The sequence below is a fragment of the Microtus pennsylvanicus genome, chromosome 6 (assembly GCF_037038515.1).
Source record: "Microtus pennsylvanicus isolate mMicPen1 chromosome 6, mMicPen1.hap1, whole genome shotgun sequence".
Classification (NCBI taxonomy): Eukaryota; Metazoa; Chordata; class Mammalia; order Rodentia; family Cricetidae; genus Microtus; species Microtus pennsylvanicus.
The window spans coordinates 122322995-122345346 of NC_134584.1; the positions used below are offsets into that span (position 1 = coordinate 122322995).

Here is a 22352-nt window from a genome sequence, read left to right on the forward strand (position 1 = left end):
CCCCGCCCCGCCCCGCCGCGCAGACCTAGGTTTAGGGACTAGAAGGGGCTGGGCGGGTCTTGTCAGCTATTCCGGGCGAACTTGCTCTGCGTCTCGACCAGAAGACTGGTGGCAGGAACGTCGTTTTGCGGTTTTCTGTTATGTGCCAAAGCCCGTGCCTCAGTCCGTGGCAGTTCACCCTCCCGGCTGCCCCTTCTTTTATGGGCCTGTCGCGAGTTCCGAGCGACCCTAAGAACTCTGGGCTTTCGACACAACAGCGGCCACCGTCGCTCCCGAGCCGCTCCTCACTTCGCTCCACCCCTCGCTTCGCCCCGCTCGTTTCGCGGTGAACCGAGTGAAGCCGAGTCGCCGGGCGGACGGCAGCGGAGCGGTACTGAGTAAGTGGAGTCAAGTTCTGTCAAGCAGAACCCAGCGGGCCGAGCCGCACCGGATAGCACGGAGCAGGGAGCAAGTGGCGGCCGCCACGATGAAGCGGGACCGACTCGGCCGCTTCCTGTCGCCTGGCACGGCTCGACAGCGCGGGAGTTCAGGCGGCAGCTGTGGAAGCGGTCGGAGTCGGGGTCGCCCTTCTCGCACCGGCGGAGCGAGCGCTGACGGGGCGGCGGCTTTGGCCGCGGCGCAGCTCAGCTGGGGCTCGACGCGCTCTTGCGGGGATACAGGCGAGGACGGTACAGACGAGGCAGGTGGGTTCCGGGCGTCCTCTGGCCGTGATGTGAGCCTAGTAATCCTGAGAGCAAACCTAGTTCCGGAGGGCCCGGACCCTCTCACTTCTACTGCAGCGACTTTTGGCCAGACAGCCGACCTTTTCCCCTGGGTCGCTGCATTTAGCGCTTAAGATTTGAAGTCAGACCCGGTGTGAGCTTCACGTCAGCTCTTCGTGCTGTGTACTGCTAGGGTAATTGCTTACTTCTCTGAATTCCAGTTTCTTTTTGGTTAAGACAGACCCACGACCTGTGGTGGGAACTAAGTTAAATTAACTACTCGTTCCCTGTCTGGCCGAGAGTGTGTATAAGCCGCAGCTGGTTAGGGTCACAGCATCAGGTTTGCATAGTGTTCTTCGTTTGAGAATGACTTTCCTATGCATGCTGTCCTTTAATTCTAAGGGCAGGCAACGAGGTGGCATTGTCCACACTCTGCAGACAGGGCACCTGTGGGTGGACAGTAAGACAGCTTCTTGAGGCACAGCTGAGACACAGTTTCAGGATCAGGATGTGTGAGCAAAGGTTAAGTCAAGTCTTCACTGGAGGCACCTGCAGTTCTTTGAGAGGAGCTGAGCACAGTGGCATATGCCTGACATCCCAGCCCTTGGAAGGCTGAGGGAGAGGATTTTGATCTCCAGCCTGTGCTATACAGTGAGACCCCACCCCCACCTCAAAAAATATTTGAAAGATTTCTTGTCAGTATCCCTCCAAAAGTTGAATGTTCAGTGAGGAAGGCGAGCTCCTGAGCCCGCTGTTAGTGATTAGGAAGCCCCTGGAGGGCATGTCTGTGCTCTAGGTGCCGGGAGGCTAATGGGAAGTGTGTCTCTCACCTTGTAAGTCCCTTCCTTACTGTCACATTTGCTTCTTTGCTCAGGAGCAGGCCGAACTCTTGCCATGGGGCACTGTCGCCTCTGCCATGGGAAGTTTTCCTCACGGAGCCTCCGCAGTATCTCTGACAGAGTGCCTGGGGAGACCTCAGAGAGACTGTCCCCAGGGGAACGTGTCTTCATTAGGGACTTCCAGCGTCTGCTGGGTGTTGCTGTGCACCAGGACCCAGCCCTGCCTCAGTTTGTCTGCAAGAACTGCTACACCCAGTTCTATCAGTGCCACAGCCTGCTCAGGTCCTTCTTACAGAGAGTCAATGTCTCCCCAGCGGGCCAGCGGAAGCCTTGCACAAAGTAGGCCCTTGTTGGATTTCTTGGGACCTTCAGGGGTCGTCATCCTGCATCCTGGGTGTTGACTTGTGGGGTGGACAGAAGCCAGTGTAAGACTCTGATGGTGCCACAATGAGGCGCTGTGGTGGCAAGGTTTGCAGAGATCTGAGGGTGACGAGCTATCATCAGAAGAGAGGGAACAGGGCTGCTAGTGGAGGGGTCCTGGGGAGATTGGTGACCTTGAGAGGCTCCTAAACCGTGGCCACACCGATGCTTTGCAGGTTTGGTGTTCAGCCTCCCACAGTGGCAGAGGAGGGAGCTTGCATGGGTGAGTGCTGTTGGTGCCAGGGTGGGCATTCCAGGTTGGGCCTCGTGTTGGCCACCATGAGACTGACATCTCTGTTGATTCTCCCCAGCTGATCTGATCACCTCGAGCCCTCGGTGTCTGCACAGCTTGGTGGGCTGGGTACACGAACACGCAGCCAACTGTGTGTCTCTGCCCAGCCTCCAGAGGACACTGTCCTCTGAGTACTGTGGCATCATCCAGGCTGTGTGGGGATGCGACCAGGGCCATGACTTCACCATGGACACAGACTCCAGCTGCAGAGCTCTCTTTGTGGACAGTGCATTAGCAGTGAAGTGGGCTTGGGGCAAGGAGGTATCACCGCGGCTGGCTCAGAACTCAGAGATAAACCCCACTGGAGTTGCCTCTCAGCTCTGCCGGGCCAGAGAAACCCAAGTTGGATCTGAGACCAAGACACTGCCCAGTGTGGATGTGGCCCTGCTGCCCTCACATGGAGACTCTGTGGGACCTGGGATAGACTCCTATACTCAGCCAGACTTGGTTCCCAGTGAGGCCCCAGGTAAGTAGCACCTGTGGCTTCAGCTGGAGCAGGATTCAATATACTGACCAAGGTTGTCTTCAGCAGAAAGTAGACATCTGTAATATTTGAGGGGAGGTCAGGGTATAGCAGAGGAAGCTGGTGGGAGAAGATGGGGATCCAGCCTCAGTACTTTCTCGTAGGGACGGTGGCTATTCCAATACCTAAGAGTAGGCTGGTCTACCAGCCTGTCTTGACGTCTTGTTTCTTCACAAGCAGGCGTCTGATTCAACAGTTTCTGTAATGACATGTTCCTCTGGCATCTGGTCTTTCTTTAAGCCTGTCCTTAGGCCACAGGGTACTGCTTGTTCTTGTAGGCTGAGGGGACTGAGAGAGAAGAATGGGGTTATTGTCTGCAAGACATGGAGGCAGACAATGAGGCTGCTGCTTTACCATAGTGTGGGCCAGTGTGATAACCTCTTCTACTGACTGGCTCTTCTGTGGGGCTTGGACCCCACCCATCTGTGCTGTGGGTTGGGTGCAGCTGTTCTTAGGCATCGTGTGTTGGGGAGAGTTGGACAGCTTTCTGCCTGCCTCTTGCTTTCATATGTAGGTTTTCATGGCCGCTTATGGGTGCTCAGCTGGTTCCCACCTGCAAATCCCCATTGGGCTCTTTAAGATCACAAGAGGGTTGCTAGGCATAGTGGTGCACACCTTTAATCCCAGCACTTAGGAGGCAGAGGCAGGCAGATCACTGTGAATTTGAGGCCAGCCTGGTCTACATAAAGAGTTCCAGAACAGAACCAAGGCTACATAGAGAGACCCTGTCTCGAAAAAAAAAAAAAAGGGCTGAAGAAGATGGCTTAGTAGTTAAGAACACATGCTGTTCTTGCAGAAGACCTTGGTTCAGTTTCCAACACCCACATGGTGGCTCATCACCATCTATAACTCCAGTTCTAGGGGCTCTGAGGCCTTTTTTTGGCTTCTGCTGGTATCAGCATATACACAGGAAAAACAGTCTTATACATTAAAAAAGAAAGAAAGAAAATTAAGAATTCATGTACCCATGTGGTTCAGCTAGAAATAAAACAAATGGTCTCAAGGCAAGGACCTAGGAGGATGTCACAGATGTCCTAGAATATGGTATGTTAGAATGCGTGGCTTTATAAACTGTGTGTACACCTCTTTTGATAACAATAGTCTTTAAAATGTTGTAAACTATCCAGAATGGGCTGTTCTCACCTAGAACTATGACCTGAATCTGAAAAGAGTCAGCTAGCTGATATGGTGCCTCCTGTTTCTTTGGACAGAGACTAGCGTAGTGAGTTGGGGGAGGGGCAGGGGCCATCTGACCCTAGTAAGGAAGGCTGTGTCCTTAGACAGGGGCATTGCCTCCTTACAGGTGAGGCCCTTTCTATGCTCAATGTTAGTAACCAGAGCCTGTTTTTTGTTTCCCAGGGCAACTGGGTGAGAAGCAGGTTCCATCTTCAACCTCGGATGATCGGGTAAAAGACGAGTTCAGTGACCTTTCTGAGGGGTGAGAGAAGAGTGGGTTTAAAAAGCCTAAAATTTCTCCTTCAAAATTTAGACTCAGCCTCCCTAGAGCTGCTACCCTTGGTTGGCATGTTTGCCTTCCCTCCTCCTCAGAGGTGGGGAGGAGAGGAGTGGCCAGGGGAGTTCTGAGGCCTCTGGCTCCTGGCTTGGCTTTCTGGTCCCAGAGGCACCCAGATGAAACATACTGCACAGGGAAACACAGTTCCTATTCTAACCCAAAGCATTCTGGAATCGCGTCCTTTAAACTGCTCCAGGGTTGATCCTTTGCTGTTATCAGTCTGCTTCCTCTTTAAAGGCCTTAGTTTTGTGCCAGCTCCAGGTGTCACTAGAACAGAGGATGCTAGACTCAGGCCCTTTGGGACAGTGATGTTGAGACTTGGAGTAGAAGCTCTGTGTAGGGTGAGGAGAGGCTAGGCCTCCCTTGGAAGGGGCGTGTCAGGGTCTGTTTGCTCTGGGTTGAGAACCTCTCAGTTGGTGTTATCCCCTTCTGTTCTGCCTGGTGGCTTAGACTGGGGTCTATATGCACCATCATCCAAATAGGAAGGGAAAAACTGAATTTTTCTTCAACTCCTGAGAGGACCAGGGGTATTCTTGGGCTGTTAGACTGCCTGTAGCCTCAGGCCTAAACTCATCTAGATAACTGGTAGCTGTGGGGGAACACCGAGGCTTGTTAGACTGACTGCTGCTGCTCAACAGAGGCCAGTGATTCATCTTTTAGGGTGAAGGTCATAAACCATTTGTTGTTGTGAACTTTGAAATGGCTAACAGTGTTCCTGTGTTCACAGTTGATGGGCAAACAGTTACTTTCTGAATCTGCCTTTAAGCCTTCCCACTCCCCAGGCTGTAAATAAATGAGCTGTTTCAGGGTTTGGGGTCCTGATATTTAGGAAAGAGTGGTTTCCAGGGAGGGAGGATTGCTAGCTTGTTTGGTTTCATTGACTCTGGCTTGCCCTTCCTGTTAGGACATAGATTGAGGAATTGGGGTATTTTAGATTTTTTAAGACGTTCAGAAGGGAAGCATGGGCTGTGGGGCCTGTAGCCCCTAAAGACAGAAGATGGCATTGGGTTTGTTGTCCACCCAGGTCAGTGCTTTGCTGAAAGCTCTCTCATCTTTCCTAGAGACTTCCTGAGTGAAGATGAGAATGATAAGAAGCAGAACCCACAGTCCTCGGATGAGTCCTTTGAGCCCTACCCGGAAAAGAAGTAAGCATAAAGCCTGTGGGAGCATACGATGTCTAGCGATGGGTAGAGGTTAGCCTCGGTGCACATGGCAGTCACGAGTGTTTCAGTCAGTCCCCTCCTGTTTTTCCTTTGGCCCCATCTCCCAAGTCCAGTTAGCATGGGGGCTTCTTTTTCTCTTTTTATTACACTTATTTATTTGTGTGTGTGTGCACACGCATGCGCGTGTGTGCATATGTTCCACATGATGAGGTCAGAGGACTACTACTAGTTCTAGGGCTCAAACTCAGGTTGTCAGGCTTGGTAGCAAGTGCCTTTCACCTGGGGAGGTGTCAGTGGCATCTAAATGAATCAGGAGGTCTGTTTGAAAGGCCAGGTGAGCAACTGAATATGATGGGCTTCTCCTTGACCTTTGGTCACTCTTTCTGGTGGTTTGGGACCTGGTCTAAGTGTGTATTACAAGGTGGCAGCAGCTCTGTTGATAAGACACGCCCCATTGTAGGAGTACCTTAGTGGTCCTTTTCTAGTCCTGCTCCTAGTGAGGGAGTTCCTTAGCATCTTTCTGGCCCTACTCTAGCTGTTCCTTTTGCTCCCTGGATCATGTTGAAGTCCAGGCACTCAGCCTTGTGACCATTCTCAAGGTGGCCTTTGTCTCTGATTTCTTTGGCCAGGCAGACATTGTCCATTCTTTGTTAAGCCTCTTGTGTGACTTTGCTTTGCTTCTCCCTTTGTTTCTGCAGACAAACATAAGATCCTAACAAGGAGAGACAGAGCTAGTTTTAACTTGGGTCTCTTTCCCCTTTTTCCTCTTAGCCCTGTGCAAGAATACCCACATACCCCATAGCTAGATAGTGACTGCCTCATTGCCACAGTGCTCTGAGCATCTCACAGCTCAGAGTGGAAATCCAAAGAGATGCTCTGGGCACCATAGTATCAGCCAAGAAAACCCTATAAAAAGATTGAGAATTTCTTGTTTTTGTTTTTATTTTAATGTAAGTTCTAATATTCTTTTTTTTCTTTTTTTTAATTGATATTTATTGAGCTCTACATTTTTCTCTGCTCCCCTCCCTGCCCCTCCCCTCTCCCTTTCAATCCTCCCCCAAGGTCCCCATGCTCCCAATCTACTCAGGAGATCTTGTCTTTTTCTACTTTCTACTTCCCATGTAGATTAGATCTATGTGAGTCTCTCTTAGTGTCCACATTGTTGTCTAAGTTCTCTGGGATTGTGGTTTATAGGCTGTCTTTCTTTGCTTTATGTTTAAAAACCACCTATGAGTGAGTACATGTGATAATTGTCTTTGTGTGTCTGGGATACCTCACTCACAATAATGTTTTCTAGCTCCATCCATTTTCCTGCAAAATTCAAGCTGTCGTTATTTTTTTCTGCTGTGTAGTACTCCATTGTGCAAATGTACCACATTTTTTTAAATCCATTCTTTGATCAAGGGGCATTTAGGTTGTTTCCAGGTTTTGGCTATGACAAACAAAGCTGCTATAAACATAGTTAAGCACATGTCTTTGTGGCACAATTGAGCATCCTTTGGATATATACCCAAAAGTGGTATCATTGACTCTTGAGGAAGGTTGTTTACTAATTTTCTGAGAAATCGCCACACTGACATCCAAAGGGGTTGTACAAGCTTGCATTCCCCCCCAGCAGTGCAGGAGTGTTCCCTTTTCCCCACAACCTCTCCAGCATAAGTTGTCAGCAGTGTTTTTAATCTTGGCCATTCTTACAGGTCAGATGGAATCTCAGAGTTGTTTTGATTTGCATTTCTCTGATGACTAAGGATGTTGAACATTTCCTTAAGTGTCTTTCAGCCATTTTAGATTCCTCTGTTAAGAGTTCTCTGTTTAGGTCTATACTCCATTTTTTTTATTAGATTATGTAATCTTTTGGTGTCCAATTTCTTGAGTTCTTTGTATATTTTGGAGATCAGACCTCTGTCTGATGTGGAGCCAATATTCTTTTTTTTTTCTTTTAAATTATAATTTTTTTTATTATTTTTCCATTCAAAAATTTACACTTCTCCCCTCCTCCATTCCCCTCCCGCTCTTCCACTCTCTCTCCTCCCTCCCCCTCCCTCCTTAAGAGAGGGCAGGGAACCCTGCCCTGTGGGAAGTCTAAGGCCCTCCCCACTACATCCAGGCCTAGGAAGCTGCGCATCCAAATAGACTCTGGTCCCAAAAAGCCAGTACTTGCAGTAGAAACAAGTCCCATTGCCTTTATCAATGGCTTCTCAGTCACCCCCACTGTCAGCCACATTCAGAGAGTCCAGTTTGATGGCATGCTTGTTCAGTCCCAGTCCAGCTGGATTTGGTGAGCTCCCATTAGAACAGGCACACTGCCTCAGTGGGTGGACCAACCCCTTGCGGTTCTGACTTCCTTGCTCATCCTTTCCCTTCTCCAACTGGACCTTGGGAGCTTAGTCCGTTGCTCTGATGAGGGTCTCTGTCTCTATTTCCATCTGTTGCCAATACTCTTTATGGAAAGAGAAAAATTAAAGTACAGCAGGAGACATGGGGATATCAGAACCAGAAAACAATACCAAGCCACATGGCCTCAGCAGGCCTCACAAGACAGAGAGCTGTCTGGGGAACATGACCAGAGTGCAGGCTGGGCTGCCACAAGGAACCCCTGGTCCCTTTTCAGGGGTTTGAGCCACTTTTGTAGGTAGTTGGGAGGGTTGGTGAATTTCATTTTTGGAAGGTGGGGGAAGTGGTTGTTGTGCTGAGATGTGAACAGTGTGCTCCACTGTGTACTTGTCTCACTAAGACTTGAGGTGAAGGTAATCTGCTGTGGGTGGGACGCATGAGATACATTGTAAGACACCTTTAGAAAAATGAACTATTTTAGTGGGAATGTACTTTTCCTGAATGCTTCTTTGATTTCAGACATTATAGTGTGGCTCAGCTGGGTTTTTTTTCCCCCCCGAGTTAGTCCGTGTAGCTCTGACTATCCTGGAACTTGCTCTGTAGACCAGGATGACCTTAAAATCAGAGATTCACTTGCCTCTGCCTTGTGAGTACTGGGATTAAGGCATGCACTACTACTGCCTTGGTTCAGCTATGGGTTTTAAAAATAGTTTTTTATGTGTATATGTGTGTGCCTGAGTTCTTGTATGTGTACCAGTCATATGCAGGAGACCTTGGAGGTCAAAAGAGGGGCATCAGATCTGGAGCTGTAATTATATGGATAGTTGTGAGCTGCTGTGAACTAAACCTGGGTCCTCTGTACAAGCATCCAGTGCTCAGCAACCTCTAAGCCAGCTCTCCAGCCTCACAGTGGAGGACTTTTGAGGACAGGGTGTCAAGATACCCACGGTCTGTGTGTCTACTCACATATTCGCCTCCTCAGCCCTTTCTCTTAGCCTGTAGAGTTCTGGCTGGCATGGACTGGTCAGAGCACTGTGGTTCAAAGCAGAGGACACCTGAGCTTAGCCAGGGCAGTCAGATAGGATTGGAAGTGTTTACCTATGAAACATATGGCACAGACCCTAAAGTAGTCTAATGCACCAGGGAGTTACTGCCAGCAAAGGCCATCCCACTCAGCCAGGAGATAGGTCAGGACATAGGTGGAGAGGGGGACATTGGACAGTTATCAGGCAGGAAGAGGCGGAATAGCCTGTATGTTGTAGGCTAGTGATTTTTGTTCTTTTGTGTGTGTATGTGTTTTGTTTGAGATCCTATCTTACTATATATAGCTCTGTCTGATCCTCTGTCCCAGCTTCCTGAGAGCTGTGGCGTGTGCCATCCTATGGGGTTACTTAGGTCTGTCTTGAACTCTATGGTAGTTGATGGTGACCTTGAACTAACCATACTGACCTCCCAGGTGCTGAGATGAATTTCAATATGTATTCTTGGCAGATCAGGATGGCCTCAAACTCAGAGCGCCATGTGCCTGTCTTCTGAGTGTTGGGAGTAAAGTGTGTACCATTGTGCTTGGCTTTAGTTCTTAAAAATCAGCTGCTTAATTTTTTAAAAGATTTATTTAGTTTTATGAGTCTGGCTGTTTTGCATGTATACGTATCTTTACGCCCAGTGAACACAGTGCCTTCAGAGATTTGAAGAGGGTATTGGATCCCTGGGACCAGACTTAGATGGAGGTGAGCTGCCATGTGGGTACTGGAAATCAAACCTGGGTCCTTTGCAAGAGCAACAAGTATCTCAGCCACAGGGCCATCTCTGATACTAGGACAGCTTAGACTACATGAGATCCTGCCACAAGCACCAACAGAAACCTTGTTGGCTCTTCATTGTCTCTAAAAGTTCTATGGTAAATTTCAGTGGGGTCTTCTATTTCTGCCTTCCAGAAAAAGGTCACTTGTATTTTTATTTATTTATTTTTGCCATCTTGGAGATTGAGCCTAGGGCCTTGCATATTGCATATGGTCGGTAAACAATGCGCTGTACTTCTCAACCTCTCCTCCTCCTTCTTCTTCCTGCTTTTTTTTTTTTTTGTTGTTGCTGCTTTTCAAGACAGGGTTTCTCTGTAGCTTTGGAGCCTGTCCTGGATCTCGCTCTGTAGACTGGGCTATCCTCAAACTCACAGAGGCAGGTGAAAGATGAGGCTTTCTGGTCTTTTCTGGGCTATACTCAAATTTTCAGGCTCAAGCAGTACCTGAGCAGCTGAGTTGTCAGGAGGTATGCACCACCATGCTGGACTTTTATCTTTTTTTTTGAGACAGGGTTTTTCTGTGTAGCCCTAGCTTCCTGGAACTCACTCTGTAGACCAGGCTGGCCTTAAACCCAGAGATCCGTCTCTGCCTAGTGAGTGCTGGGATTAAAGGTGTGTGTTACCACTGCCTGGTCTATCGTTTTTGATGCTTTTGAACAGGAGTTGTCTTCTTTTTTTTAATATTTATTTTTATTTATTATGTATACAATTTTCTGTGTGTATGCCTACCGGCCAGAAGACCCATCACAGATGGTTGTGAGCCACCATGTGGCTGTTGGGAATTGAACTCAGGACCTTTGGGAGAGCAGGCAATGCTCTTAACCTCTGAGCCATCTCTCCAGCCCCCCAGGAGTTGTCTTTTTAGTTTCCTTTCTGAACTATTTGTTGTGAGTGTAGGAAATACAGTTTGGGACTGGAGATATACCCTAGGTGCTGAGTGCCTGACCGAATCTAAAGTCCAGTGGGAATGCTGACCCCCTTTCCAGCATGAGGTCATCTGGCGAAATGACTGACATTTAGAATTCTCTACCATTCCCCACATCTGCATCTCTTGAGTTTTTAGCACACAGGACTTGAATTCTGAAATTACATTATGAAATAGTATGTGTGCTCCAATACTACCCTCTGTTCTCCATACCATCCCAAGGTAACCGCCTCGCCTCAGACTTGTAACCCTCCCAGAGTTGTGCTGACTGTGGTGCTAATGATAGACGAGGCCCTGGTTCTCACAGAGGCAGCTAAGGCAGGAAAGCGTGAAGAAGACTGGACGTGCAGGAAGAGATAAGAATCCTTTGACTGTTTCCTTTACCTCTTCTAGGGTCTCTGGTAAGAAGAGTGAAAGCAAAGAAGCCAAGAAACCCGAAGAGCCCAAAATAAGAAAGAAGCCTGGGCCCAAGCCTGGGTGGAAGAAAAAGCTCCGATGCGAGAGGTAAGCAGGCTGCAGTGTGGGGCATTTGCATATTAGGTCAGCACCTCCACGTGAACTTTGCCTTACAGGGAGGAGCTGCCCACCATCTATAAGTGTCCTTACCAGGGCTGCACAGCTGTGTACCGTGGGGCTGATGGCATGAAGGTAAGGAATGGGCATCACCTTCAGTAAGGGCTGCTTTCAGGTCTGGGTGTGCTTGACTGAGTTGTCCTGTGAGTTAACATGAACCTGCTGGAAGCACCAGGTATTTGTGCAAACTTCTCAAGGACTCACACAATTCTAGTGGATGTGGAATCAGCCCCTTGCTCTAAGACACTGGCTTAAAGGAGCCAGTGCTATAGGGTAAGAAGTAATTGGCTCCTTCCAGTAGTCTGTCAACTGCTGAGACCTTGACACAGGCTCTCCTGGGAGGCAGGATGTGCCCAGGTTAAACACCAGGGTCTCTTGTCCCTTCTTCCTCTAGAAGCACATTAAGGAGCACCATGAGGAGGTCCGGGAAAGGCCCTGCCCACATCCTGGCTGCAACAAGGTCTTCATGATCGACCGATACCTGCAGCGACATGTGAAGCTCATCCACACAGGTACCTGCCTCAGGCTGTGCCTTGTGAACTCGGGTTTGGTGTCAGTGGATCCCAGGTGCCCAGCCAGAGGGACATAATCACTAGGAAGCAGGTAGTGACTGAGTGGGTCACAGAGCTTGCTATCAGGTGCTTTTATATCATATGGATATTCTGAATCAATGTACAAGTTGGAGTCCTGTATGTTGAATTCTTGATGGAGGCAGGTTTTATTTTTTTTCCTCTAGCAAGGTCTGAGCAACTTTTCAGGATTGATAACACAGAAACCCTGGTACTCTTCTGTGAATTCACCACCTTTAAAAATTAACACTAGAGGACCAGGTGGTGGTGGTGCGCACCTTTGGGATACCAGCACTTGGGAGGCAGAGGCAGGTGTATCTCCAGGTTTCAGGGCAGCCTATTCTACATAGTGGGATTCAAGATAGTCAGGGCTATATACAGAAACCCTGTCTCAAAAAAGAAAAATCAAACCAAACCAACAAACAAAAAAACTAGAGCCGACTGGAGTTTATCTCTGTTGGACGCATATGGTGGAAGAACTGACTCTTACAAACTGCCCGCTGACCTCCACACACTTGCCACACCACTCCCAAATTTAAAAAATGTAGGAAAAAATTATCTCTTGCATTCATTTAGGTAGATTTGTTACATTTTTCTCTGAGGTTTACAAATGACAAAAATCCTTTTTTATATCAGCATTTATGCATTTTATTGTTGGATTATATGCTTGGTTTTTATTATGAAATCCAGCTGTATTTCTGTTTTCTAATCTCTACTTCTTGGTAAGCATTTGGGCACATGTCTCCTTATAGAATAACTTCCTTTGGTCTAGATCTTCAAGCCATCTAGCCAGTCAGTAGTGGACACAGCAGCAGCTTTCTAAAGAGGTAAACATTATAGACTAGTTCAGCTTAGAAGTCATAGGTCATAGGTATTTTATAGCTGTGTAGGCAGCATGGGTTGGAACAAGTAGAATTAGTGCATAGTGCTGGTATGGTCATAGTTGAAAAAAGAAAAAGTACTTCTGCACATGACCTGCATGTAGAGGTCGGAAGACACTTTGTAGAAGCCAGTTCTCTCCTTCCAAGTGGGATCTGGGATTGAATTCAGGTCATCAGTCTTTGCATCTTTTTTTTTTTTTTGAGACAGTTTTTTGTAGTTCAGGCTGGCCTCAAATTTGATATGCAGCAGAGGATGGCTTTGTTGAGCACTGAGATTACAGGTGTGTGCCACCATGTGTGTGATATGGCTAAGTTTGTTCAAGAGCTTAAGAAGCTGATTTTCGGAGTGTATTGAACCATTTTACTTCCACCAGGGATCTTATGTCCACTATTTGTCTTTCCTTTGGCATGACTTCTTGAGCGCACCTTCTCTGGAAAGGAGCTTCAGGCTGGATATGATGGTGCACATATTTCTTTATGCATTCTCGATGGAGGCCACCAGGGCTACATAGTGAGATCTTGTCTCAAAAACAAGATTTTAAATCCCAGCACTTGGAAGGTGCAGGCGAATCTCTGTGAATTTAAGGTCAGCCTGGTCTACAGAGCAAGCTCCAGGATAGCCAAGGCTACACAGAGAAACCCTCTCTCAAAAGACAAAACAAACGAGCTTCAAATCCACACAATTTGTGTGGGGGAAAATTTAGCCATGTAACAGTGTTTTAAGAAATTTATTTTTATTAATGAACTGCCTTGTATTAGAAACATTTATTAGTCTTTCATTTTAAATACTGTTGGGTTCTCAGAGGTCCTTATTATTGCTTTGTGTAAAACACAAAGGTGTGCCTAACTGTCACTCATCTTGAAGATTTGGGTATTTGAGACAAGTGCTCACCACCCCTCTGGTCTTGCAGAAGTACGCAATTACATCTGTGACGAATGTGGGCAGACCTTCAAGCAGCGGAAGCACCTTCTTGTCCACCAGATGCGTCACTCAGGAGCCAAGCCACTGCAGTAAGTGTGGGCTGGGCACTTCCTATGACTGGGGCAAGGCACAGCTTACCTCACCTGCCTCTGCCCCCCAGGTGTGAGGTCTGTGGGTTCCAGTGCAGGCAGCGAGCGTCCCTCAAGTATCACATGACCAAACATAAAGCAGAGACTGAGCTGGACTTCGCCTGTGACCAGTGCGGCCGGAGGTTTGAAAAGGCCCACAACCTCAACGTGCATATGTCCATGGTACATCCTCTGACCCAGACCCAGGACAAAGCCCTGACTTTGGAAGCAGAGCCACCACCTGGGCCCCTGAGCCTCTCTGGGACCATGGAGGGTCAAGCTGTGAAGCCTGAGCCTACCTGAGAACTGCAGGTGGATATTGGACATGCTGAGCTGCTTGAACTCAGCAGGTGTGATATGAGGTTTAAAGACATTAATGTCCCTCATTTCCCTGCTGGCATAGTTCTGCTTGCTCTTTGGACCCCACGCTGCACTCCACCTCACATACCCAGCAGCTGTATGTTGGAGGGCACCTCACTCAGGATGAGGGAGGTGGGCTTGGTGTGTACTTCAGTCTGCTATGGTACCAGCAGTTTATTTTCCTATGGACATTGGGCAAAATTTAAGGCCAGACACAAATTATGAATAATTAATTTTTTTCCTAACTAGAGCAATCAAGGAGATTTGTAATCTACTTTCTAATGTAACAAGAGCTCCATGTTATGCTTGCAATAAATTATTCACAAAGGTGCTGGTTGGTGCACTGAGACAGGCAGTCAGAACAGATGAGGCTCCTGGTAGAGATCAAAGCTCGGGCCAGCCTGCCACCTTTGCAGGAGGACGGTGCTCATCTCAGGGTCACAGTCTTCTCGGCCAGCCAGCAGCTATGAGAAAATACACTACTTAGTGCCCACAGCCTCTCGGGTGAGCCTGAGTAAGTTGTTTGCAGAGGAAGAGCTAGGAGCCACTTGGGTCTGTGCTGTGGAACTACTATCTCATCAGGCTGGCAGCACAGCTCAAGTGCCACATGCCTGTGACTTCTTGTTTTACTTAAATTGTGAAATCAGCTCAAGAATATCTCTGGGTTTTTACCTCTCTCATATTGGAGAAGTGCTGTTTTGGGCACTGAGGTATTAGCTGCAGCAGAAAAGTACGTGCTTCCGTTATCAGTTGTACAGGGCTACCCTAGAACAGAGAGGCAGTCGTGGGTCAGGCACACTGAATTGGTACCAGCGCAGCTCACCTGCTGTTCCTAAGGAATAAACAGCTGCCTCACAGGCTGGGGGCCTTACTTGGAGCTTTAAGCGTTTGCTGGCCTGAGGTAACACAGTCCTGGTTTCCCCATCCACAAAGAGCTGCATCAGCTTCAGGTACATGTCGACAGCGACATGCAGGAAAGCCTCTTCCTTGATGATGGCGTCTTCACTGAAGTAGGAGAGAAGCCTGCAGGTAAAGGCAAAATGAGAAAGGACTTGAAGCTACGAGAGGTAAGTAGCAGTTAGCACAGACTATAGACTTATTTGTTGATTAGAGTGACAAGTGACTTTTGCTCTTTCTTTGACCACACCAGGCACCCAGGCTGGGCTTACTCACCAACCAGCAGGTAGTTACCTGTAGAAGGCAAATGGCAGCAGCCTGGTGTGCTGATCTGGGGCCAAGTGGAGGAGGTGCCCCAGCTCGGCATCTGCAAAATGGAGGCAGTTCTCTAGTGCTGTGGGATGACTCCAGGAGGTCATATGCTCTGAGTTGTTTCTGTCTAGCTGTGGTGACATCCAGGGGCTTATGACCTATGCTGAGGACACCTGTTAGAACTGCTGGGAAAGAGGGTCTTTTTTCCTTTGGTCTGGGAAAATGGGGGTGATATGCTCATACAGGAGAACAGAGATGGGGGTGAACAAGTACCCTCCAACTGCTCCCCCTCCAATGTGCCTATGGGTAGACCATTCTAAAGCAGCAACATTGTGGACCTTTGAGTGTCCCAATTGACTCTTCTGTTGCTTTAAATAAGTTGTGTCCTGAATTAATACCCCAAATGAGTTAAGGTTTATAAACTCAGTAAAGTTAAGCCCATGAAAGTTGACCCCAAGTCTGAAAGCTGCTTCTGAAGGGTGACACAGCTGTCGTGGCAGCTCATCAGTTCATGTCTGTCTCATCTTGGGTAGAGCCAGCTCTCCCATGCTGTTCAAGGGACACACAGCTTCTCACCCGTCTCTGTCAACTGGAAGAGTACCAGCCAGGAAACCTTCCTTCTCCCCAAGTACACGAGGACCTCGGCACAGGTGTCCATGGCTTTCAGATGCTCAGCAGTGTCCTGCGAGCCACAGAAGAAGCCTCAGAAGAGCTAACTTTAGTGCAGGGTGGGCAAAGCTGGCTCCCAAGAGCTGCTGTGCTCATGTGGATTCGGGGTTCAAACCTCACCATTTTACCCTCCAAAGTCTAAACCTGGTGACAACCTAAGCAGAGGCATGCCTGGGCTTTCTAGATGGAAATGTCATTGGAGCAAGACATCAAAAGACCAAACAAGAAACAGCCTGAAAAGCCCAGAGGTAGGAACTGAAGTCTGAGTGGGCCTGGAACTTATTACCTGGTGCTCCTGCCTAGCCCAGGGTTGAGGGGAAAATGCATCCTCAGCTAAAAGGTGTGACTTACCTGTTGGGTCAGGTAGGACGAGAGTAGGCTCATCAAGGAAAAGAAGAGGAGGAAGATGAGCAGCTAGGAGGGAAAGAGGCAGCACATTTAAGTCATATCCTGACACTAGGCTTAGTGAGACCCTGGCTACAGCACAATGCCTGGAAGTGGAAAATTCTCATTCACTCTTTTCACTGTTTTTGGAGACAGGGTCTTATTGTGAAGTCCAGGCTAGCCTCAAATTTTGCCTCAAATTCATTCTGACAGTCTTCCTGTCTCAGCCTTCCAAGTGCTGTGATTGCTAGTATGAACCTCCATTCCAGGCTTTCTATTGTTTAGAAGCTTACATCAGAATAAATTATGGCGTATATGGTCACTTAAAACAATTTTTACTACATTTATTTTGTGTGTATGCATGCAGAAGTCAGTTCTTCCTACCATTGGTCTCTGAAGCCATTGATATTACCTCTGTGTCTGTCTCTCTGTCTACAGGGTTTCTCTGTGGTTTTGGAGCCTGTCCTGGAACTAGCTCTTGTAGACCAGGATGGCCTCGAACTCACAGAGATCCACCTGCCTCTGCATCCCAAGTGCTGGGGTTCGCCACCATTGCCCAGCAACATTACTTCTAATAATTCAAAAGCAATAGAAAAATGGGTTTGGAAGAATCCTTCTAGGGTTTCTATATTATAGTGAAACATTCGGCTCTACTACTGATCTAGTTTAGTTAGGTTGGCATATAAATCTTGAGTCAGCAGAGGTCCTGCATTTAGGAGTGAAGGGGTGTACAATATGGCTTACTTCCCAGCTTCCTCCTTAGATGCTGGTTCCTGTTTTGCCTGAGTTTCTTAGAGGTCACATGACTGCTGTAGAGGGCACTAGGTAGTTAGGGCTTGCTCTCGAGGGCTCAGTGTCCAAGTCCTGCCTGTCCCTTCACTTAGAAGTTGGAGCAATTCCTTGTACTTGTGCAGAGCATAGCTCCAGCCAGTCGTCACCGGGTGCCTCCGAGTTGCACTCTTGTAAGTGCCCTGCAGTACAAGCCACCGTTGTGGCAATGGGTATCTGGGAGGTGCAGATGCTGGCTGGTGGCTTTATATTAGGTTGAAGTGCAGGCAAAAACAAGCTTGACATAAATACTTCCAAAAAGAAATGTACAGCACTTTACCAATGAACTTGAGACACTAGAAAACAAACTCAGCTATTAGTTTGACTTTGAAATAGTGATAGCTCCAAACTTCATGTTTTTCTTGGAAAAGGAAAGCCAATGGGCATACCTCACTTAGAGAAGTGATGAAAATTAAGCTCAGTAGAAGAAAGGTATCAAATTCTGTGTCTCACCTCCTTCCTCTCGCAGTCTAGCCTTTTCAGATGCACCCTGACATTTTCCGTCCTAACTTCTCTAGTTGCAAAGTGCAGAGCAGCAGCTGAGATCCAGGCCGGGCTGGGTGCTGGGGAAGCTGAACCAGAGAGGAGACTGACACACACAAAGAAACATCATTGCAGAGGTTGAAATTGTATTCACCTAATTGTCATGCCGCTGGCCACAAAATAGCTTTGTGTTTAACAAAAGGGGCTTTCCTTTCAAACATGATGCAGGGGGCCCCAGAGACCCCACAAATACAATTTGTGTCAAGTGTCTGTCTCTTCAGGGAGGATCTGGTAGGTTGAGGCCAGCCTTGTTCATAAGGCAGGTGATACACAGCATTCTGAGGGGAAACCGGCTTAGTCCTGTCCACCTCATAATGAGGTGCAGGGGTCTAAGAGCTTTGAAGGAAGAGGCATAGTACTACCGGTCTCTCAGTATTTGTTGTCCATGTAGGCCTCTGACTGGGCTAGCCCATCGGAGTCTACTTTATGATTAGTGTGACACCTTACTTTCCATCAGGGTGAGTTTGGCAGATGCACTCATGCCGTACAGTGAAGGACTTAAAGGGATAATTTGATCTCTGTAGAGTCAGGGTTGATAGCAAGGCCTGTGTTAACTTGTTTGCTGAACAAGTTGTGGAGTATTCCCAACAGAGGCAGCACGGATTCAAAACCAGCTACCAGGAGGAAGTTCTTGATAAAGATTAATGTCTTGCTGCAGCCCTCTAAGAACTCCCAAGATGCCGCAGGGAGCTTGATGGTCTTCATAAGGACAGGCCAGCCAGGGCTGCCAGAAATCTGACTCTCAGGTGATCTGCTTCTACCCTATCCTGTTCCCCCAATGCTGCCTGCCTTGACCCTCTGGGGCACTCTGTGCCAAATAAACAGAACAGGATCCAGGCCAGGATGTAGAAAGCTGAGCTAGGAGATCCGATGAAAGCGGCTTTCTCAGGCAGGCCAGTCAGCTCAGCCTGCTGCTCCCCTTGAGACTGCCTCCGCTTACCTGCTAGCAAACTCCCGGGCCTCCTGTAGTCTCTGCAGCTCCTGCGGCAGTGTGCCCTGATAACATTTCTTCCACCGACTACACAGCACTGGCTCCAGGCTTGACCACCATAGCTGTGGCAAGTGAAGGGTCACCAAGAAACAAAAGTTGTCATAAGAGAGAGATGCTGCCAACACCCAGACATCTAATTGCCAGTCAGCTAGGAGCTCCGAAGAGCTCCGCACAGCTCGTGCTGTCCGGCTGAATAATTTTTCTTTTTTTTGGGGGGGAGGGGGGCGGTGTTTGGTTTTTATAGACAGAGTTTCCCTATGTAGCCCTGGCTGTCCTGGAACTCATACTATGTAGACCGGGCTGAATTAGAACTCAAGAGATGTACCTGTCTCTGCCTCCCAAATGCTGGGATTAAAGGCATGAGCCACCACTGCCCAGCTTAAATATATTTTAATATGTATGAACATTTTCCCTGCATGTATGTCTGTGTATCACATATTGACACAAGCTTTGTGCCTGCAGAGGTCAGAAGCTGTTAGACTCCCTGGTATATGAATGTAGGTGCTGGAATCAAGCCTGGATCCTCTGGAAGGGCAGACAGTGCTTTTAACTGCCGAGTCGTTGCTCCAGCCCTTCTAGCCACTTCACTTCTCAAACATCTTGTGAATCCTAACAACCAGGGAGGGATCCTGAACCCTGGAAATCCTGACTCTTGGAAATCTAACAAGACAAGGGAGTGTGTGGAGTCTCAATAGGAAAGGTGCTTGGTGCAAATCTGATGACCTGAGTTTAGTCTTAGAAGGACTGACCCCACAGTTGCTCTCTGACCACTGAGCATGCCTACATACAGAGATTGGTGTGGGGGAAGGAGATAAAGAAATGCAATTTTAAAAATCCAACACACAGACCTACCAGGGCTGAGGTCAGAATAATGGGACATTTGCTCTGGCACTCTGTCAGGGTCATGTTGGCCACCAATGCTGGGTCTTCACTTCGAAAACACACAGTAAGGAGCCCCTGTAGCGAGAACACACAGAAACTCAGCAGTTTGCTAACCCAGGTGCCCATGGGAACGCTAGCCCCGAAGGAACCACCTAGGCAACCAGAGAGTTCCGTCACATAACAGGATTACCCTGAAGAAGTGCATAGTAATATCATGGGTCAGGACACTGCCGTGGCAACAGGAGTTTCTCTGTAAAACAGTTCAAAGTCAGCATAAAACCAACACAGAGGTAGAAAGGCCAGCCCAGAGCGTTTTCACATACCAACTCAGAGTTGACCAGGTTAAAGAACTCCTCACAGTTGGGGGACACAGGTTGTCTGGTCTGGGGGCTGCCCATAAGAACTGATGGAGGCAGGCGGAGGAGAAGCCTTGGGAAGAAGGGGGTACATCACGGTGAAGAGAGACAACAAAGAAAAGGTGCCCTTTCCCTGGCTCAAACTCTGTTGCACACAACTTTCCAGATGGAGTGATGCTATCTGCACCATAGCCCTGGTCTCCAGCTCCCATTGTCCTGCCCTGAAGTGTTCTACATAGAAAGCTGTCTTTGTCCCCAGCATTAAATTCCTGCTTAGTCACTGCAGATACCCCAAATATGCTTCAAAATAAATAAAAAAAATTTCAACAACCATGTAGATGGATGCAATCCTTTTTTTTTTTTTTTGAAGACATGGTTTCTCTGTAGCTTTGGATCCTGTCCTGGATCTAGCTCTTGTAGACCAGGCTGGCCTCGAATTCACAGAGATCCGCCTGCCTCTGCCTCCCGAGTGCTGGGATTAAAGGCTTACGCCACCACCGCCCAGCTGGATGCAATCCTTAACTGGAGGATTCTATTATAAAGAAATGCACTCTAAAAAAAAGTACATTTAAAACAGCAACAACGAAATGTTCTTTATAGTACACCCTTTTAGCAGAGGGATTCTAGAGTCTGAGGAGAAAGACTGGAGTCCAAAGCACCTTTTACACTGTCACACCTGTTCCCACGGGAGCCACCGAGATGCTCAAACCTTTGCAAGCTTGGGGTAGACATAATACAAGCAATGAGCAGAGGAAGCTAAAGACAGACACTGGCTCATGAGAGATGCTGCGATGTCTGTTACCGTTTGCATACGAGCAGCTCTCGCTGTCTCCTAAGGCTAGAAGCCGTGCCGTGCCCCTTTGCCAGAGCGTGGAGCCGTCTTCTGAATAGGCGGAAGAGAATGTGACTCTGAGAAGCTGAACAGCCATAGGCGGCAGAAGAGCCTTGATCCAACTCCAGGTCCACAGCCATCTCCTGGAAAAGAGACCCAGATACACTTCCATCCTTCTGTCTTTAATGTCCCCAAACATGAATCAGGGCAGAAGAGTTCTCAGGGCTCACTATGGACCTTAGTTGGGGACTCAGAGATGAGCTTGGGAGGGTTATCTCCACAGGAATGGGGAGTGAGGAGGGACAAGAACACAAGCTTCCCCATGTGGAGACCACTTTTGGTCAGATGTGGCAGCTCAACAACTGGGAGACAAAGCCAAGAAGACTACACACATTCAGGGCCTGCCTGGCTGAGAGTATTTGCCTAGGGTGTACAAGGTTCTACGTTCAAGACCCATACTACAGAAACAAGGCAGTTTTTAAACTGCAAAAATAGAGTGCAAGGGATCCCAATCACACCTCACACAGATTTACCTGTGGCTGGCACTCTGCCCTCCGTTACTCTCTGCTGTGTACATGCAGGAATGAGCTGAAGGTGGATTTGTTTTGCCCTCCCAGCCCTTTGTATGCATTCTTTAAGGCTGGAGTCAGCAGTCTCTCGTGGCCCATTACCACCCTACTAGCACAGCACGGCTGTGCTCCTGTCTGCTCCCAGTGTAGAGTCCAGGCTAGTGTCAGGCCAGCATTTTGCTGTCATAGCTGAGGCCCCTGTATTCTCAAACATTTCCAAATACTTTTCTTTAAAAACATATTTTTCAAGAGAATAAACGTGACTTTCTTAAGCACCAAAGGATGATCCATGAGCCCCAAATAAATGTGAACTCTACTTTGGGCCTATACTTGGATCTTATAACTTATTTTTTTAAAAACAAGATGGCAAATGCAGGAATAGGACTGATTTCCTGTCTAACCTGGAAGCCAGCTCATCAACAGACAATGTGAAGCCTAAGCCACAGCGTTGGTTTCACTGGATCTCTCTCATTCATCCTCGGCATCCAGGCTCTGAGCACTCCCATCGGCAACACTGTCTGCCTTGCATCTATGCTACTACCGGATGCTTTCACAGTGTGCTACCAAGGCTGCTGTTTGTCACTCTCCCGGGAAGACAAGGTGACAGAGTAAGCAGTTACTATCTTTTAAGGAGGAATGTGAGAGGGAACCAGGTAGGCCTGAGGAGTGAAGGAAGAGGCCCTGTTGCTGGGGAGGAATGGGCAGAGACCCAACACATGACACCAGGTAATGTCTGATGCCTGTGTGGAAGTGTATCCTGTCTACTTTGCAGAAATAATGTGCTTGGCACCTGTTACAACCTGTTGTGTGACCCTGAAACCACATCCAGGCTAGGTATCTCTGGGAAAGACGGATGGGGAGGACAACGGTCAAGATGAAGCGCCTGGTGCTTTGGATCTCTTCTTCTGTAGGATGTTCTTACTTTCGAGTGATTTCCTTGGTACTCACCACCTACAGATCTCTTTAGTGGCCCACATTTCTGAATCCAGACCCTTGAAGAATGGTTTGGATCTAAAATGTCCCCTAAAGGCCAGCTTGCCCCACCCTACACCCCAAGGCACCAGTGTTCAGAAGTGAGTGGCTCAGGAGGGCTCTGACCCCATCCATTGTTGGAGACATACCTAAGTGGACCACGGGGAAGTGGC

The 22352-nt window shown here is 48.2% G+C and overlaps 2 protein-coding genes across 4 annotated transcripts in view; one reads left to right on the forward strand and one right to left on the reverse strand.

Annotated features, from left to right (window-relative positions):
* Znf276 (zinc finger protein 276) lies at nucleotides 1–14275 on the forward strand. Its single transcript, XM_075977587.1, has 11 exons — nucleotides 1–683; nucleotides 1576–1879; nucleotides 2137–2183; nucleotides 2272–2718; nucleotides 4135–4213; nucleotides 5350–5433; nucleotides 10905–11015; nucleotides 11084–11159; nucleotides 11479–11596; nucleotides 13446–13545; nucleotides 13617–14275. The coding sequence occupies exons 1-11, from the start codon at nucleotides 467–469 to the stop codon at nucleotides 13885–13887; spliced, it is 1854 nt and encodes a 617-aa protein (XP_075833702.1). The 5' UTR covers nucleotides 1–466; the 3' UTR covers nucleotides 13888–14275.
* Fanca (FA complementation group A) overlaps nucleotides 12173–22352 on the reverse strand; it is a 58424-nt gene continuing 48244 nt past the window's right edge. Inside the window, exons 32-43 of one of the 3 annotated variants that reach the window (XM_075977584.1) lie at nucleotides 20609–20781; nucleotides 19774–19879; nucleotides 19641–19700; nucleotides 19421–19525; nucleotides 18518–18630; nucleotides 17488–17623; nucleotides 16174–16236; nucleotides 15730–15835; nucleotides 15136–15208; nucleotides 14817–14967; nucleotides 14617–14709; nucleotides 12173–12472 (exon numbers count right to left, since the gene is read on the reverse strand). In XM_075977584.1, the coding sequence (XP_075833699.1) occupies nucleotides 12422–12472; nucleotides 14617–14709; nucleotides 14817–14967; nucleotides 15136–15208; nucleotides 15730–15835; nucleotides 16174–16236; nucleotides 17488–17623; nucleotides 18518–18630; nucleotides 19421–19525; nucleotides 19641–19700; nucleotides 19774–19879; nucleotides 20609–20781 (1230 nt within the window). In that variant the 3' untranslated portion in view covers nucleotides 12173–12421. Of the gene's footprint in view, nucleotides 12473–14275; nucleotides 14409–14616; nucleotides 14710–14816; nucleotides 14968–15135; nucleotides 15209–15729; nucleotides 15836–16173; nucleotides 16237–17487; nucleotides 17624–18517; nucleotides 18631–19420; nucleotides 19526–19640; nucleotides 19701–19773; nucleotides 19880–20608; nucleotides 20782–22352 lie in introns of those variants that run through there. The other 2 variants (XM_075977583.1, XR_012910973.1) reach the window with 2 other exon arrangements.